The sequence below is a fragment of the Sinocyclocheilus anshuiensis genome, unplaced genomic scaffold (genome assembly GCF_001515605.1).
Source record: "Sinocyclocheilus anshuiensis isolate Anshui unplaced genomic scaffold, SAMN03320099.WGS_v1.1 scaffold385, whole genome shotgun sequence".
Taxonomy (NCBI): Eukaryota; Metazoa; Chordata; class Actinopteri; order Cypriniformes; family Cyprinidae; genus Sinocyclocheilus; species Sinocyclocheilus anshuiensis.
The window spans coordinates 711,266-730,679 of NW_015539876.1; the positions used below are offsets into that span (position 1 = coordinate 711,266).

General features: G+C 36.4%; 1 protein-coding gene across 3 annotated transcripts in view; it reads right to left on the reverse strand.

Moving 5' to 3' along the window:
- LOC107685298 (sodium/hydrogen exchanger 7-like) overlaps positions 1–19,414 on the reverse strand; it is a 34,979-nt gene that overhangs the window by 12,658 nt on the left and 2,907 nt on the right. For 2 of the 3 annotated variants that reach the window (XM_016481834.1, XM_016481836.1), the window contains exons 2-13: positions 15,248–15,450; positions 14,194–14,271; positions 11,105–11,181; positions 10,292–10,404; positions 10,017–10,122; positions 9,415–9,556; positions 8,580–8,685; positions 8,014–8,102; positions 7,270–7,383; positions 6,444–6,555; positions 5,845–5,998; positions 2,028–2,087 (exon numbers count right to left, since the gene is read on the reverse strand). In XM_016481834.1, coding sequence (XP_016337320.1) covers positions 2,028–2,087; positions 5,845–5,998; positions 6,444–6,555; positions 7,270–7,383; positions 8,014–8,102; positions 8,580–8,685; positions 9,415–9,556; positions 10,017–10,122; positions 10,292–10,404; positions 11,105–11,181; positions 14,194–14,271; positions 15,248–15,450 — 1,354 coding nt within the window. The remainder of the gene's footprint in view (positions 1–2,027; positions 2,088–5,844; positions 5,999–6,443; positions 6,556–7,269; positions 7,384–8,013; positions 8,103–8,579; positions 8,686–9,414; positions 9,557–10,016; positions 10,123–10,291; positions 10,405–11,104; positions 11,182–14,193; positions 14,272–15,247; positions 15,451–19,414) is intronic. The other variant, XM_016481835.1, reaches the window with a different exon arrangement.

The following is a 19,414-nucleotide window of genomic DNA, read 5'->3' on the forward strand; positions in this document are numbered from 1 at the left end:
AAAAGTTAACATACTTCTGCCAATACCAGTGATGCATTTCTGGGTGACAGACAGGGTGTCTTAACAAACTGGAGGAAATCTGTCTGTAAAACAAATAAGACGGTTTTCCTCCCCAGTGGTTTACAGAAAGGGTGCCCGAGTTGTCCAAACAGGACTTACAACTCTGGGTTACAGATCAGGGAAGATTTGCTTACACACAAGTTACACTGGGAAAGGAGAAACAGTGGAGAAGGAAGGTGCTTGAACTTTGTTGAAGGAAAATTGTGAAGCTAATGACCTTTCTTTATTTGTGCTAAAGAATTGCAAGTTGAAAAGTGATAAAAATGGAAGAGCTCAGAGATGGAAAAGCAAGAGACAAAACAAAACAGGAAATGAAATACAAGGAAATCGAAGAATATCTCGGAGTAAAATAATATAAACATTAGGCTACTGTAATGACTAGGTCTGCAAGGGGAGGGTGGGCTACATTAAAGGTTTACATGAAGGTCAGAGGGGCCAGTTATGACAAAAAAAACAAAGCAAAGATCAAGTAAGAGTACAAAGCATCACTCCTAACCACAGTCTACACAGTATGCAGATGCCTGTGCAAAAAGCATCTCAGCGTGGTGGATAATGAACATTTCCTTCCTGTAAGACGGACAGAGCAGCTCTCGCTGTCAGCCTGTGTTTGCGGTTGCTGATGTGCTGAAGCCAAGCAAGCCAAGGGCAACAGATTGTTTTGAATGCAGGTATAAGAGGAAACTTATTAATTTAGAAAGACTAATCTTGTTTCTTTTGATGTCTTGGTATTACTCATCTGCAGTTAAGCCAGGAGGGTGTCGAGTCTTTGCCAGTGAGATTTGTGTACGGATTTCCTTTAGCACCCCAATGTGAAAACAGAAGTGACACACAGACACACATTCTTTCAAAGTGACTCCCACCAGTTTTAAATACAGCCCTGGAAGAAATGCACTAGCTCATCATGGAAACTAACCACTGAGAACAAACATTTGAGTGTGCAAAGGAAGTTAACTGCTTATAAAGGGGTGCTGTAATAATTTATACTGAGTAGAAAAGGAGAAGATGATTTTTACAGTAGTAGAACAGATTAATAGGAACAGTGAAGGATTAGGAGCAGAGTAGGAAAGTAAAATAAAATAATAAAATAAAAATAAAATCAGCAGAAGAATATATTAGATTAAGGAACAGTAGCAGGAATAGAATAGATTCGAATAGAATAGAATAGAATAGAGCTGAAATTCCAGCCACTATTTTTATTTTCAGGCCAAAAAAGAAAGTGTTACTTTTTAACCCAATAATAGGAACACTGACAAAAATCAGCATTCATATGAAAAAAAGATGGTTTAATTACATTTAAAGGGGTCATATGATGTGATTTCAATTTTTCCTTTCTCTTTGGAGTGTTACAAGCTCTTGATGCATAAAGAAGATCTGTAAAGTTGGGATTGATTATGGATGATATACTGTATACACCCTTTGTGTGTGGAGAGACCCTTTTGAAGAAAAACCAGACAAAAGCAACAAACAGAAAATATACATTTGCACTTTGTTGTGTATTCTTAAGCACTTAAAAGGGTAAATATGTGTATATTAGATAAAAAGTTTCATTTTTACATATACAGAGTTGTGTGATACTTAAAAATATTATTTAATATTTTAAAAGTTGTTGAATGTTATGGAATTAATGCCATCTGTAACCAAGTGGAAAAAAAATATTATATTAAGAATAATTTGTTTAGATATTTGCATAGATATTTTCAGCCCAGTGTGACCAAAATTGTTGGTTTCAGATAGGAATATTCATTTCAGTACATCACTGTAAAATAAAACAGGATAGGAACAGGAGCAGAAGTTTGCAGAAATACTGTAGGGATAGAAGTACAATAGAGTCTTAAGCAAATATGTGCTTGATTAATGCAGAAGCCCAGACATTAGTGTCAAACACTCACACAAACGACTGCTTTAAATGTACATTTTACCAGGTAAGGTCACCACCACCTGTACAAGAGTGCAAAGTCCATCATCACCTGACGTAATTCCACAGTCTACGCAGCCTCTCCTTCTCTGCAGCAGTGGTCTCTCCAACCCTGAGCACAACACAGAACTCTTGAGACCAGCCCTGCAAACATCAAACATCCTGACAGCTTCTACTGAGAAAAGACTACAAAGGAGGTTTCTCTGACTGCAAAGATCGGTCTTTGTATCTATGCATTGCTATTTGTGTTTCTTGGTACATAACTACATATGACATCACATGAAAAAGTAACAAAAAAAGTGAAAGAATTACATTTCCAAAAGAGTGATGTAATGGCTAAATGTTCTTTCTAGGCATTTGCCAAAGAGTCAAATTATATAGGTCAAAAGACATTTAAACTCTTTCTGCAAAACAAACATTTCCTTTCTGATACATAAAGTGTGTTTGGTGCTTCACATTCCTGCTCTGAATTGGCTCTCTGTGCACTGAGCTCAATGTTTATAGAGAAAGTGGAACCTGGGACTCCTGGGACTGTTCTAGAAAAGGCAGAACTGGCCAACACAGAGGAAGAAAGTCTAAACCAATGCCGAAGAGAATCGTCTGGCTTAGGTCTTGAGCAACACAGTCCAGGCCATTTCAAAACTGTCATAGTGTATATAAGCTTTTCTAAATTTTCATAGAGCAGTTTATTAAAATAAGAATAACATTAAAAAAATATTCAATAAAAATACAAATTAAAAATAAATGTTAATTCAAACTAAATTAAATGTTAAATTAAACATTAAATAATTAAAACGGAAATATTAAAATAAATCAATAGTAAAGTAATGCAATGGCCACATGAATACCTTAATAAAAAACAGCACTAAATGTGGATGTGAAAGTAGTCATGCTTTTCATTCTAATGTCTTTTTTCCCCCAGCACTCAGACATTACATTGACAAATGCCTGAAAGTACACCATCGATTCCAGTTTCTATAGGGAGCTATGCAAAAGCCTCTCTTTAATCTCAGGTGACCTAGTCAGCTTGAATAAAAGCAGTGGCACCCCATCCGTTTCTCTGAGCTAAACCCGACTTAAGTACAGTAGCTTTGCACATTTTTTTCCAACAAGTTATATGATTGCATATTTTAATTGCACATTGATTAGCCTGCAGTTGCCCAAAGGCAGCAGACAACCACAGTCGAGTTAAGAATAGTGTGTATGTGTGAGTATTGGAGAGCAGCCCTCACTCAACATGGAAAAATGTAGCGTGAGCCAGTCTAGGGGTCAAATGTAGTGCATTTATAGAAATGGAAACCCTTCGGAGAATGAGAGAGAATTACATCCATCAAATTTAGTTGAAAAGTTGAACAACAAAAGGCCAGCGGTAGAATCCCTAAATGTTCACCAAGCACAGCTGGCAGAAAAATCACTACTGTTAATACACTAATACACCATGTGACCAAAGGATTGTTACTCTTGCTGTACAGAATGTAAAATAAGAGAAACCCCAAATGTCTCTTTGATTTGCCGGTGTATTGTCTTATTATTGTCCTACATGCATTCTATTGCCAAAATTCATAAAACTAAAGTTGCTGTGCTCTTACACTAGTGAAGATGCTTTGATTCTTTGTACAACTTAGTAAAAATCATGTCAATTGACGATACAAAACAACTGAACATTTTTACAAAGCAACGACATAAATTTGCAACTCAACCCTTGCTAATTAATAATTAATTCCACAATACTGCTGTAGAACAACCGCCCCACTGTATGCATACAGAGTGAAATTAAAGGCCCTTCAGAAAGAAACAGGAAAGGATCAATATCAGCATCCATTACATTTTTGCACTGCAGAAACTCTTAAATCTCAGCTTTGCATATGGTGCATTGCATATATTACATTTTCCCACTGCAGAAACTCTTACTTCTCATCTTTGCATTTGGTACACATGCACTTGCATGCTGTGGTATATATATATATATATATATATATATATATATATATATATATATATACACACCACAGCATGCAAAATGATTTAAAAATTTGTCAGCTCAGTTCCTCATTTTTACTGGTATGCCACACAATCCTAAACGTTCTGATGAAAACACAAATAGGAACTCAAGATGTAGATTGTATAGTCTACTTTTATGCTACACTCTTATTTTGAATAAACTTACAATTTTATATTTTCAGTTTTCATTTTATTTTTAAGTTCTAGTAATTTATGTACTTTATTATTATTTGTTTTTAATTTTTTTGTGCATTAGCTCTCAATTACCCAAAGCCATTTAGTTGCCATTTGAAAATAATTTAAACCTGTATCGTCCTGATTTGTTGGCATTATCGGACAAAAGCGACTAATTTACAGAAATACTGTTGTTAACACTGCTTAGATTCTTGTCCTCATTTTATTTACCTCGTTGTGGTTACTCTAAGCATATCTGCGACTCACTGAGTGCACAGCAGTTCTGCAGATAATAGCCTGAGCTTCTCAATCTCATTCTACAGCAGCTGCAGTCAGCATCGGTCCTCAATAATCCTCTTTTCTATTCTGACAAACTAGCAGCACTTATTAATTGCGCCATACCAGCCAGCCCCTGCTGAGGGCAGCCAGACAAACACTGGCTCTTGGCGACATAAACAACCCCAGCTCCTTTCCCATCTGCTTTTGAGCGGTTTATTTTCTGTGCACATTTCACCCCAGAACAAAACAAAAGTGAAGAGTGCACAGTTGACAAACAAACAACATGTGAAATCAGCCACAGTCTCAACCTAATGCCTTTTATTCCCTCTATATGAATTCCGAAATGGCCATGATAGGTCTTACTAAGGAAAATCAAATGCAATCTCATTTGTCAAAATTTGATTGATTAATAAAATATATATACATAACATGTTAATGGTGAGCTTTTCTGCCACCTGCTGGACAGTCTGTATAAGTCTTTTAATAGAGTTATCAAAGTCTATCCAACTGAAAAACTCAATTTTACATTGTCAAGTGTTGCTTGTCCATTTAAAACTGGCTGCTATAGTGTTCTGAGTGGCTTACATAACTAAAGTATGTATCATGTTCTAAACTGTAAAAAGACAAAAAAAAATAATAAAAGACTAAAATGCTAAAGTAAAAACCTGTTAATTGGTTAATGGTAAATTCCCTTACTATATATGATAAAAAAACTATTCGATCTAACATGACATTTCATGTAATTCTACAGTAAAATACTATTAAATGTACAGTTTGTGGAAGTAAAAAAAGAATAAGTCATCTTATAATTTACTGACATTCCCATAATTCCCTATGCGACAGCTTACATTTGTTGGTGTTTCTTAATAGTTTTTGTTATCAGTTATGTATATTAGGGTTTTATGTCACAACACATATTAATTCATGTTTATTGCAAAAAGTGTCGTGTGTATCCATGATGGTGTTTTGTATATCTGTTTATGATATTGTGTGCACCTTCTATATATTAGTATTTACTTCAGCTTGTGGAAAAGCTGTTGAACTTTGATTTATCATGTAACTTTCTTTTCAACAATATGTGTGATTATGGTGGTTGTCAGTATGTTAAAGGTACAAAACAGATTTTAGTAGCAGTGTGGCCTTGCCAAGTCAGCAGAAAAGGACTGTTGGATTTGCATTTGTTACAATTTTAAACTAAAATGTATAGGTTTACATTTTAGTGTATTTATACAGAATTTTTATTTTCTGTAAGGATTTTTTTTTCCAGTCCAGACTTTACCATCCTGTATGTAAACACTAAATTACTAAACATTCTTACGAACAAATTCTAAAACTTCCCATGCATGAAAAATGTTCCTAAATCCATCTTAAAAATGGGTCAGACAGGGCACTGATCAAGTCTTTTACACTCTGACCTGATATGTAGCCAGGACAGCATTGGCGTGGTGCCTCCTCCACACACCCAAACTGTGAAGAACACAATGAGCAGGGTCGTGGTGAACATCATTTGCCGCGCGTACGTGGCGGTGTCACGGATAGCCAGAGCGAATGCCATTGCCCCTCGCAGCCCTGCAGAACACAAACATGCACACAGCAGTCACAACAGATTTTAGAAAGAATGACAGCCCTGCTACAAATAGAATGGCACTGCACTTAAGCAGGCAAACGGCCATCACACTCGATCAGTTGTGTTTTAAGGGCACTGCACTTTGCTGCCCTTTTAGCAGGGTGGTGTTGCTGGTCTGGAGGGAGCTGCTCCACATCAAGAGCCATTATTAGAGATGTTCTCATTCTGATGCCTCATTTCACTCTTAATTTAGATCTCGATAAGCTTCAGCAGGGTGCTGAAATCTACCGAGAGTTCACATCAAAGAGTTTGACATTAGAGGACGCTACAAAACTGATTGCACTGATTTATATTCTACTTTATTGTATTTATTAAATAGTTCCGTATCTTTAATGTCATGCAAGCATCAGAGAAGAGGAAGTAAGCCAGGTGTGCTTACCACCGTACCTGCAAACATCATCATGTGCTGAAAGTTTCCTCTGATTTTGTGTCTTCGGCCCAGGTTAATCAGGAAAGACAGAGGGTAGATGTTCAAGGCCCTGCCGATAAAGATGGCTATCTAGTAGTCAAAATGTTAAAGAAAAATCTTCTCACATTTGACACATTAAGTTAATGGAAATTTAGACCTACGCTACTGTTCAAAAGGGTTTTATTTTATTCTGGATGCATTAACATTTAAAGACTTTTACATTGTTACTAAAGTTTTTCATTTCAATTAAACAGTTCTTTTGAACTTACTATTCAATGAATCCTGAGAAGAAACAATTCCACAAAAATATTAAGCAGCTCAGCCATTTTCAACATTGATAATGATGGGAAATGTTTCTTGAGCTTCTATGATTCCTTTGAGGCTGGAGAAATAGCTGCTGAAAATTCAGCTTTGCCATCACATGCATACATTTTAAAACACAAATAGAAAACAGTTTTGTAATTGTAGTAATTGCAGTGCTTATTCACAATAGTACTGTCTGTACAGCATTTTTGATCAGATAAATGCAGCCTTGGTGAGCATAAACGACTGCTTTCAAAAAACCTATACATAATGCCTCCTAGTGGTCATAAATTACAAATCAAGGTGATAAAACGACCATGAATTTTTCCAGATGTTTTAGAGCATTTAAATGATTTGGCTCATAGGTACATCTTCTCTAACATGCTGTCAAACTCTTAAACTATCTGACTGAGGTAAATGCTAGTGGTTAATACACATTACCCCCTCCTCATATAAAAGTTGTGATGTGAAACTTTCATTTCAACTGTAAGACAAGGATACAAAGGCTCCAAATATGAAAATGGGGCTGAAGACGTGTTTCTGAAAGGTGAAGAGCGCCAGGCCCATGTATGAGAAGATGAAGTTCTCTGCTAGGAAGTGCAGCACCTCAAACAACTGCAACAGCAAAGAAACATGCCACACATGAAGCCATATGCACCTGACAACAGCACATTTGGTCAACAAAACAGCTAAAGCAACATTCACAAAAGCAAAATGACACGTTTTCAAAATCAAGCCCTAAGTCAACTAGAAATGCATGCTCCACCTTTCTATACTCTACAATGGCTTTTGTAACATATGTTAGATCTAAAGTTGAGGCCGATATCTTCAATTCCTGTGACTATAACTTCTGAAGTCTATAAACTGTAACCCTTCTCTCCATAAACAGGAGCTTTGAAAATAGCAAGTATGGCTCCCTGGAGAGAAATCCAGTGCCACAGGGGTGTCGAAATTACTGTAGGCACCCCACCTCACTTCATCACATTGCACTGCTCTGACCACAGGGGTGCTGGGAATTCACTTAGCACTATACCTCGACTTGTGGCCCCCCTGCATCAAAGCATCTTTTGGAGTAGAATATGCAGGGCTCCCATCCCCCCCCAAAAAAACATCCTTGCTGCTTTTTTTCTACATACCTTACTTTTTCAAAGTTCATATCACTATGGTTTTATACCAGCTGCTCTGAAAGCAACTAAAATCCAAATGTTCACATATTTTACTCGAAACAAGGCTAAAATATTTTACCTGTTTAGTACGTTTAGTTGACTCCTCCGACAGATTGTTGCAGGTATAATGGGCCTGTGTGATTCCACAAAACAGCACAGCGACAACACCTGGAATAGTAACGGATATTAGCATCATTTGTGCCTTTTTTTTCTTTCAAGTGGGGGATGGGATACAATTTCAGTACAGGTTGGAGGTGACTAATAAAACAACCAGATGATAAGTGCAATTGGCTGAACACATTTACACATCAAGGATGCCAGCATTCAGCAACATGGAGGAAGTTTTAGGTTGCAGAATTTTATTTGCATATTTGTATGCAAAGGATATGGCATGAACATGAACGTAAATTTGTTGTCATGCTATTGCTAATAAAGCACATTAAACCTGAACAGATGATTTTCTAAAACCAGAAAATGATACTATTATTCCAGTTGATATTTAACTATAGCAGGAAATGTTTTGCTGTTCCTAGAGGGGAAGCAGCTGCAGCTCCGTATTACTCTATATTATATTATAGTTTAACCTCTGGGTTACCCAGCAGATTAACCACCATGCTTTCATTACCAACCCACACGAACACCCACCTGTGAATCCACAAGCTTCAGCCAGTAGAAAAGTACTCCAAGACATGAGGAAGAACAGAGCAGTCTCCAGCAGAGGGAAACAGTGCAGCTTGGTGAATTTTGTCACGTGGATAAAGTTAAGAATTTAAACCACACATCTGATAATCAGTTAGCTAATCAAAAAAAGATTCAAATCAATAAAGATATACACTACCATTCAAAAGTTTTTTTTTAATGCTTTTGGAGGGGAAAAAAAAGTGTCTCTTATACTCATCAAAGCTTGCTTTGTTTTGACCAAAAACATAGTAAAACAGTAATATTTTGAAAAAGTATTAAAATTTAAAATAACTGTTTTCTATTTTAATATATTTTTTTAATGAATGACAAAGCAGAATTTTCAGCAGCCATTTCTCCAGTTATTAGGTGTCACATGATCCTTCTGAAATCATTCTAATACGTTGGTTCTCAAGAAATATTATCAAAGACGAAAACAGTTACGCTGCTTCTCATTTTTGTGGAAACGGTGATACATTTTTTCAGCAATCTTTGATGAATAGAAAGGTAAAAAAAATAGCATTTATTTGCAATAGAATTCTTTTGTAAGTTTATAAATATTTTTACTGTGACTTCTGTTAAAATAGTAGCAATATATTTAAAATAATATATTCTTACTCCAAGTACTCTTCTCTTGACAGAAATCAGCCGCTGTTTAAAGGATAATTCTACAGTGTTACTAATTTTGCAAATAGGTAAAAGAATCAACATCACAATGAAGCCAAAAGGACATCAACACAACTTATTTGCATAAACCTAAATATATTTAGACTGATTTCATAGCAACATGCAACAAGGATATGAGGGCAGTGACTACTCCAGTGACTGCACCCATAGCGAAAGAGCCACTGAAGATGCCCAAGAAGATGCCCACCGATTTGAAGAAGGCAGAGGCATCGAATGTATGTGTGTTGGCTCCTGTAGGCTGATACGCCACAATTGACCTGCATACCAAAGACAAAAAAACACTAAATTATTAAATTAACTGACTGTGCTGATCTGACTAGTACACCCAATGAAAAAGTACAGACTAAAGATTACACAGATGACATATAAATTGTCATTTTTCCTAGCAAAGTCCAAAAAACACAGTTTTGCTGTAATAATCCGACTTTATGGACAAATTGTGTAAGTGGTGCTGAGACAGGAAATCAGAAACGATCAGCTCTAGCAAAATGTGTCCAAAAGGGGGAGTCAGAGCGCCGTCCTGAAACGCCACTAGAGTTGCAGCATCATTCGTTTTTACTTTTCAGCATTACAGTGAAAATGTCCCCAGCACCCACTCGGTGTTGGCAGCCTGGGAAATCCCGCCAGCTGCCGCAGACAAAACACGTGATTTTAACCTTTTTTTTGTAGCAACAGAAAAGGAACAAGAAAGTGATACTGTTTGAAAGTGGGACTTACGATGAAAGGACTATGGCGACTGCATCGTTCATAACACTCTCTCCAAACAGCAGTGCATAGAGATCACCATCAGCATGGAGCTCATTAAAGATCGCAAGCACTGTGACTAAAAATTACACAAACACACACACAAATCAGCAACATAACGATATTGAAATCCTGAATGGTAAAGCACCACTTACTAGTCAGTTTGATAAAAACAAATGTCAGCAGTTCATATAAAAGCAAGTTTAACAGCAAGTTAAAATGGAGGAAGAGAGAGATGATTGATGTACCTGGATCGGTGGCAGAGATTATGGCACCAAAGAAGAGGCAGTCTGTGTAGTAGAACTTGTCAGTGAGTTGACCCAAAACCTGCATCATTTTCACTACGCCATACATGAGGTTTCTTAAACACAAATATATATATTATTTTTTTTTTAAATAAGGCTTGACCACAAATCAGAGTTAAGCTATGTTTATAATAGCACATTACAATACTATTTATATTATTTGCTTAGTATTGAAATGTTCCTTGTATGTATGAAACACGCAGGTATCCAACTACATTTTTCAAAATGTGGAGTATACAACAAAGCACACCGCCAAGCAATGTAAGTTGACTTTCTATTGTGTAATGTGACAAATTAAACCAGATTTTGAACATTTTTGACACATATTTTTAACACTGAAAAACCTTTTTGCATTAAGAATGTGTGTGCTCAAGGTACTAAGCGTGAAGGTGGAGCTCAAACAACAGCAAATGAAGAAACGAATCTGATGGTGACTGATTACTGGTCCCATAAATTCCACTACATGCCTGAACCTGGCTCTTGCATGTCATTGGTTAGCACACAAATAACTTTTTTAATAGTTTAGGTTAAAAAACAAAGTGTATGGATTTACATGCTGTAACTGGCCACTGTCAACTTTTGTTTGTTTGTTTTTTTCACTTAAATCTTCATCAAAAGTAGTCACTCCTTAGTATAGTTCTGTTTCACCCGTAAAATTAAAAATTCTGATGCATGTCATGGCTGATCCACTGTCTGTATGTAAAAAATTCCATGGTCAGTGGGAATGTGGGAATATCATGAACCTTAGTGACTTACCCAATGATGAAACAGGAAATGGCAGTGCCCAGGAAAGCATAAGTTATGATGGATCCTAGGTTTCTAAAGAAGTGTCTCTGGAGGAACAAGGAAGAGCATGTTAATCCATGTCATTTTAAGAGCATGTTCAATCTCTGTTGTATGTACTATTTTTATATAATAAATACTATATCAGCAAAGGCTGTGTTTATTTTATTAAAAGAAATAGTAAAAACAGTAATATTGTGAAATATTAATCAGTTTAAAAGTTTAAAAATATGATATATTCCTGTGATGGCGAAGCTGAATTTTCAGCAGTCATCACTCCAGTCTTCAGTTTTCATTCTAATATGCTGATTTGGTGCTCAAGAAACATTTCTTGTCAATGTTGAAAACAGTTGTGCTCGTTAATATTCTTGTTAAAATCGTAATACAATTTTTTTTCAGGATTTTTTGATGAACAGTAAGTTCAAAAGAACAGCATTTATATGAAATAGGGTTTTTGTAACATAATAAATGTCTTTACAGTGACTTCTGGTCAATGAATGTGTCATTACTGAATAAAAGTACACATATCTTTGGAAAAAATTATAAATAATAAAATTAAATAAAAAAAATAAATCTTACTGACCCCAAAAACCAGTACTCGTGGAACGCAGATTAGCCACAGACAGTGAAATTAAGGGTAAAATTAATAAATTAATAGATAAATAAATCTGACTTTCCTCCTCATGATGTACAATGTCAGAAGACTATTAGTCTTCATCTTGACACTTGGCCTGACACACTGTCATGCTTACTCTTCTATTTTTCAATCCTTGCTTGTTTACAGAGCAAAGACAGCGATTTTTTTTCCTGTGTGAGTATCAGTCACAATATGCTGAGTCACTCTGTTGCTTCAAAGTGCAGCAACTACAAGATAAATTTGATGTTAAACCTCTCTCTCTTCCACTGTCAAAAGGGCTTCTTCTGTTGCAGTTTTTGTAAACTCCAGCACTGTTCTTTCTGACTATGGTCTTTCTGTGGCTGTGCAATCAGTAGATGGGAACTGATAGTAATCACTAAGATGGAAATAAAGTCAATTTACAGAAAGAAACCTTGTTACTACCCAAACTAAACTGCAGTCACCTAAGCTAGTTAAACAGCTTGGGAGCGCAAATATGAAATCATTTTTAATGCTATATTCAAGAAATGAAACCATTATCATACCGAGAAAGAAGATCAGTAGTACTGTGAGCTGAATGAAACTAACAAAAGGTAAAGAAGAGGATCGGAGAACAAATACTTTTACAGGAGTTCCTCAGAGTAAATGGTCTTAAATCTAATGCAAGTGCCCATAAGTTATGCATTTTAGTTGACATCTATACTTCAGACGTTGTTGTTAATAACCTGGATAGTCTTTTAACCTGTGTTGACATTACTGTGTTAAAATCATATTTAAAATATATATACTGAGATTAAATACTGTAGATTCTCTTAAGTGGAACTGATAGTATTACACTCATATCGACAACAAAACTATCAAATTTGGTAAAATTAATATACAGTACACAATGGATGAAGGACCTGTTGAATTTTATAAAAAACAGAAACTGTAATTCTGGGAAATTCAGGGGAGTTTTCTGTGGGCGCAGATTTTTTGGTGGTTTTAAAGGGATAGTTAAGCCAAAAATGAACAGTTTGTCATCATTTGCTCATCCTCATGCTGTTTCCCAACCTTTATGACTTCTGCAGAACACAAAAGAAGATTTTTTAAATGGTAACCAAACAGTTTTGGTTGCCACTGACTTTATTTTATGGAAGAAAAAAAAAACACTGACACATTTCTCAGAATATCTTCTTTTATGCTCCACAAAATGAAGTCAGTCATACATGTTTGGAACAACTTGAAAGTGAGAAAATTATGACAGAATTTCCTTTTTTTCTGTGAACTATCCCTTTAAGGCCTGCTCAATTTGAGAAGAAGGCTCGGTGTGAAATTTTGGTGCAGTAAACATTTTAATTTCAGTTACTGCCATAATTCATACAACCTCTAAGCTGCACACTTTTTCATCAAAAAAGTGGTACAAAGAGAGGAAACAACATAGCCTTGTGTCTCAAACACACACAGCTGGCAAAAACCCATTCCTCTCACTTCCTCAGGGCCTCCCTGCTTGCTTAGCACAATCTGAAACTTCACATTAATATCTGGAAGCCAGAAGTGATCAACATGATATCCTGATAAACACTGCAGTAAAATGAACCAAAAGGGGTAATAATTGAGCAGATAATGTATGGGCATTCTGTTACATTACAATCTGATCTACGCAACTGGTGAAATTATGCATTGCAGTTTACATGGCAGAGAGTGCTATAGGGATGTCTGCGACTAAGAGGCCTTTTTACATGGAAAATGTAGACACTTTAGTTAATTTGACACAAATGAAAAGGATGAAGAACAGAAGTACACTGCATTCAATACATTGTACTATTGTGTACTTGGGTGTAAAACACTCGGCCAACAAAACAAAAATATCTCTTTTTGGATGAACTATGACTTCAAAGATTTCAAGTAAGTGTAAAAAAAACAATAAGCAGAATAATAAGCAATGCCTCTGAATACTACTTCAATGTGTCTGTATTTGTGCCGATACGGTTTACTATCAAAAAGCTCTGTAATTCTTTATAAATAGCCCAAAGTAACTCTGTAAGCCACTGAATTACAGGTCATGAGGAACAATAATGCTAGTAAACACTAAAATTATACTTGGCTTTTAAAATACACAAAGGTCACAATCTGACTTCCCATGTTAAATACACATTAACTTAACTATAACACAATTTAAAAGGTGCCAGTGTAATATAAGTGAATTTTGACCAGCTCTTAGACACTCTTGATCATAAGTATCTGTTCTGTATCCGTACTTCTCTCTTGCAGTTAGGCTAATCTTCCGCTGAAGCAAAACGGTGAGAGAACAGAGATCAGGTTGCATTAGACTAGATCATATCTCAAAATTTCATAATGTAAAGGGGTAAAGTAGCACCTTCATGGATGAACACTCTACTAAACAAGCAAAATGAAAGCTAAAACGGAGTAAAGGTAACTGCCCAGCACACAATATCACTCATACCTTTTTGAGGCTGTATCCGGCGTGGAATATGATGGGAGGTAGCAGAATGTTGAAAAACACCTCTGGGTCAAAGGTCAACTGCAATAAAAAAAACTGATTGTTACAAACAAATGTTTATAATAGATAAAATGCATAAACTGTTTAAAATAAACAAATGTTATTAGTCTTGTTAAAGACCTCATGAATAGTTTGAAATTGCAATTGCTAATCCTGTGTTGATGTATTTTCAATTGAAAAAGGAAGTTGTGGTGAGACATTTTTGGAACTCGTCTTTTTAAGTTTAAACGACAAACTTTAGGAGGACGCTGATGTGTCATAACAATATGCTTTCAAGTTATTCTTGAAAATAACAGTTTGTTTGCTGTTCAGTAGCAGGGGATTTAATTTCATAATTTATAACTTTTGAGTTTCTTTATTCTGTTCAACTTAAAAGAGGATATTTTGAATAGTGTGGGTAACCAAGTTGTTGTTGGTCCCTTTTGACCCTTCCATAGTATAGAAAAAATGCTATGGAAGTCAATGGGGACCAAAACTGTTTGGTTACCCACTTTCTTCAAAATATCTTCTTTTGAGTTCAACAGAAGAAAGAGTCTCATACAGGTTTGGAACAACTTGAAGGTGATTAAATGATAATAGATCATAGATAATTTTGGGTGAACTATCCCCTTAAGCTAATGAATATGGACAAAAAATTCAGGGAGCCTTAAAGACTGGACCTTGCTACCGCCTTAGGAAATGTTAAGTCTAAAACATCTGCACAGCCGTGTTAATATTATTTATATACTATCATAGTATTTATTAATATTTTGATGTAGCTTTTATTTTTATACCTTCATTTTTGAGCCATTTTTGTGCTCACAAAAATGGCTCAAAAATGAAGGTATAAAAATAAAAGCTACATCAAAATATTAATAAATACTATGCTGCACAGGTAACTGCTGCACAGGTGACATAAATTAAACCTCATAATGAAATTTCTTCCTCTGACAAACCTCTGCTGCAGGTTTATCAGAAGTGTGTGTATACGTGTGTATGTATACCGCTGCTGACGTACCTTGCGCAACATGTCATTCTGCTCCACACTGTGGATTTCTCTAAGGTTGATCTCCCCCTTGAGTGTGTACTCAAAGAACTTTCCGCTAACGTTGAGGAGCACCGTGCTGACAGGACCCGCCTGCAGGGTGCAACTCGGAGGAGTTTTATTATGGTAACTGGTGGAGGGGATGCCATACCGCAAAATAACACCCACCAACAGACCTGTTCGACACACAGAAGATAAACCACTCACATACACATTCAATACATTGGCTTAGTTTGTGAAAAAGGAAACCTCTTTGGAAACAACCCATTTTTGCTGTGGCACAGAAATTACACTTCTTTCCTTCAAAACACAGTATAAGCATATTGGTTTGTGTGTGATGACAGGGAGTAGAGATGAGAGCCTGCTGTGTTAAATCTGTTGGATGGTATTTCCATACTAATGAAGTGCCAGAGGAAGTCAACAGCACACACAGCATGGGCTACAGAAACAAGAACAGAGGCAAAAAACACCATAACCGAACAACCTCCTGCTAAAATCAGGCAAAATACACTACTTTAAATCAATGCTAGGTCTAGACAGTACTGATTTGATGGGGATAATCTGCAGATTTCTGTTGAATGGAGTCAAATACAGTGAAATGTGTTAAATGTGCTGCAGACTACATACTCCAAGAATAAAGGTCCAAAAACTTTACCTTTAGGGATACAACAGCCCATCTCTGGGGCAGCACCCTTAAAGGGACAACTTTGTACCTTATCTACCCCTAAAAGGTTCATAGTAGTACTTTAGGTGTACATTTTACTACTAAGGAAATAATATGCACCTTTTAGGGGTTGATAAGGTGCCCTTTAATACCCCATTAAAGGTGCTGCCCCAGTGACCCAGCTACTGTACCCCTAAAGATAAAATTTTTGCATGTTTTCTGGCAGTGCATGGTACCCAAAAGTAAAGCTATTAACTTGGCTTTATTTAACAGGCAGCAAAAATTGTAATATGTCAGATTTAGCTAACAGGAACAAAATAAATGGTACAAAGCAAAATTAAATTGGCCACAATTTCAATTAATTAACATGCAAGGGATGGGGATATGTAGAATTAATATGTGCCCAATACTGTAATCCAGAAATCTTAGAAAATACACTCTGCATGTAAAAAGATTCACAAGAGCCAAAATCCAGTGCCAGGGAGTTAAAGGGGTCATATGATGCGATTTCAAGTTTTCCTTTCTCTTTGGAGTGTTACAAGCTCTTGGTGCATAAAGAAGATCTGTAAAGTTGCAAAGACTAAAGTCTCAAATGATCTTTAAAATAGCATCATATGACCCCTTTAAGAATTGGCAGGTTAGCATGAACCAGTTAGCTTAGCAGTTAACCCTGCTGGTACACTGTAACTGCCCCTCAAACAGTTCAAGGATACAAAAAAAAACAAAAAAAAAAAAACATACTTTGCTGAACAATATAGCTAAGGAACAGGAATACAATCCCTTTTATTTAATCCAGAATATGTTTTAAATGCTGCTAACCAGTTAACAAAGTTGCTATATTCTGAATGTTTTTCTTGAAGCTAAAGAATTTTTCAAACTATATTTGTCACACTACTTTCAGAATTGCACCACTTCCTGTTGCCCGAATGTTTTATTTGGCTTTACGCACTTATGAGGGGAAGAGTTCACGTTCACATGAGTTTCACATGTCCGGTGCTAACCTGTGTAGACCACGACAAATTCTGTGGCAAGAAGGCAGTGCTATCTATCAAACATCATTCGTCCTTATTCTTGTATATTTTGTCAAAAGTACAAAAAAACTGCATCTGTTTCTGAAAATAATAATAATAATATACACATGACATCATTTTCTTGTAGTTTCACAGTCATAAGTCACATGGCATTCACAGCTCAGGTGACTGGAAGGAGAAGAAATTAAAAATGGTGTAAGATGTTCTATTAATCATGTTTTCTTAAGAAAAGCATCTCCTATTTCAGTGTAACAGCAAGACTAATGTCTGCAGTGAAACTGGATTAGAGGGGAGAGGTCTAAATGCACATGGGGAGGGGTAATAGTGTGTGTGTGTGTGTGTGTGTGTGTGTGTGTGAGCGAGAGAGCGAGTGAGAGTGTGTCTGTGAGCAAGAGAGAGAGTGAGAGTGTGTGTGCGCGTGTTTGTGAGAAAAGAAAAAAAACGACTTTATTCAACAATTCGTCTCCTCCGCGTCACCCTGTAGCGCCATTTTGGAGAGTATCCACTGAACGCAAACAGTGTATGTTGTTCTGTGTCAGCCGCACCACACGGCTATGTTGTTTTTGTTCAAATCAAAGCACAAACAACGTAGAAAACGTATCCGTGTGGTGCGGCTGACACAGAACAACATACGCTGTTTGCGTTCAGTGGATACTCTCCAAAATGGCACTAGGGTGACGCGGAGGAGACGAACTGTTTAATAAAGTCGTTTTTTTTTTTCTTTTTTCTTTTGCGCACAAAAAGTATTCTCGTAGTTTCGTAAAATTACGGTTGAACCCCTGATGTCACATGGATTATTTTACCGATTTCCTTGCTACGTTTCTGGACGTTGATCGTGGTAGTACCCTTGCTGTCTATAGGAGGGTCAGAGAGCTGTCAGATTCCATAAAAAATATCTTAATTTGTGTTCCGAAGATGAACGGAGGTCTTACGGGTTTGGAACGACACGAGGGTGAGTAATTAATTACAGAATTTTCATTTTTGGGTGAACTATCCCTTTAATGTTTGTCTTCCCCTGCACTGTTGAGTATGTCACAGCACACCAAAGCAGAACACAATTGCAACACATTACATGGAGCTTCTCTTGTAATCCAGGAGGGAAGAAAACAGAAAGCCCCTAACAGCCCGAATGCTGTAATATACAGTAGGAAATACAGACAGAAAGAAAAACACACCCAAGAAGACACAACTGTAACGTTACCATCTGCCATCTACCATCCAGCCAGTGAGCAGGTGTCTCTGTTCTGTGAGCCAAAACAGTCAACCTTGATTCAACCCGGAAAAAATACTACATTGAGCCAAACTGGATCAACGCAACAGCTGAAGTCAAATCTGCTTTGTGATTGTGTGCGATTCATCCTAAAAAGACATGCAAGGAGTAGAATGGGGCAGAGTAATAGGAAGTAAGTGCATACTATCAAAGCTAATTACACACTAGAGAAAGCTCCGATGGAGCGTTTGATGGATAGGAATATAAAAGATCCCTTTTGAGGGTGTGGAAAGAGACAGACCAGTTTGAAATCAAGTTAAACTGTTATACAAATTGGGTTCAAAACATGACTTGGACCAGGCTGTCAAAAGCAATAATGTGTAATGAAAACTGAAATAATCTAATTCAGAAACAAGGGGGATTAGAAGTATTTTCCTGCTAAAATACTCTGTAGAACAAACAATAGCCTTAACATAAATGTATTGCTTGAAATGAGGAGAGCAGCAACCATTTTAATTTTTAAAACTGTACACTGCCATTCAAACATTTGGGTCTGGTAATATTTTTTAATGCTTTTGAATTAAAGGTTTCTTATGCTCACCAAGACTGCATTTATTTGATCAAAACTACAGTAAAACTAGTAATACATTAGGAAAACCTGTAGTAATACATGAAGAAATCATGATAATTTTTTCAGGATTCTGTGTCAAACAGAACGTTTAAAAAAACAGCAGCATTAATTTAAAATATAAATCATTTGTATTATACATGTCTTTCATGTCATATTATCAATTTAATGTGTCCCTGCTGAATAAAATAATTCATTTCATTCAAAATAATCATACTGACTCCAAACCACTTTTAAAATAGTTCTTGCACCTCTGTTTGAACTTCACACAGAGCACCGAACACTGCCTACTGTATTTAGTATAAAATTCAGTATGAATTAATTAGTGTTTAGTATGAATTCCACTGTTGTGAACTGTTGTAACTGCTGTTATTTAAAGGGGTGGTTCACTGGGTTTTTTCTAGGCTTGATTGTGTTTATGGGGTGCAGTCTAACATGTGTTAATGCTTCGTTTTTTAAAAAACGCATTATTTTTCACATAATTTACCTTTATTCCACACCTCTCTGTCCCTTCTCTGAGAAACGGGCTGATCATTTCCTTCTTTTATGAAGCCCCTCCCTCAGAAATAGGCGATGGGCTCTCTTTGGTTAGCTAGCCCAGTGTGTT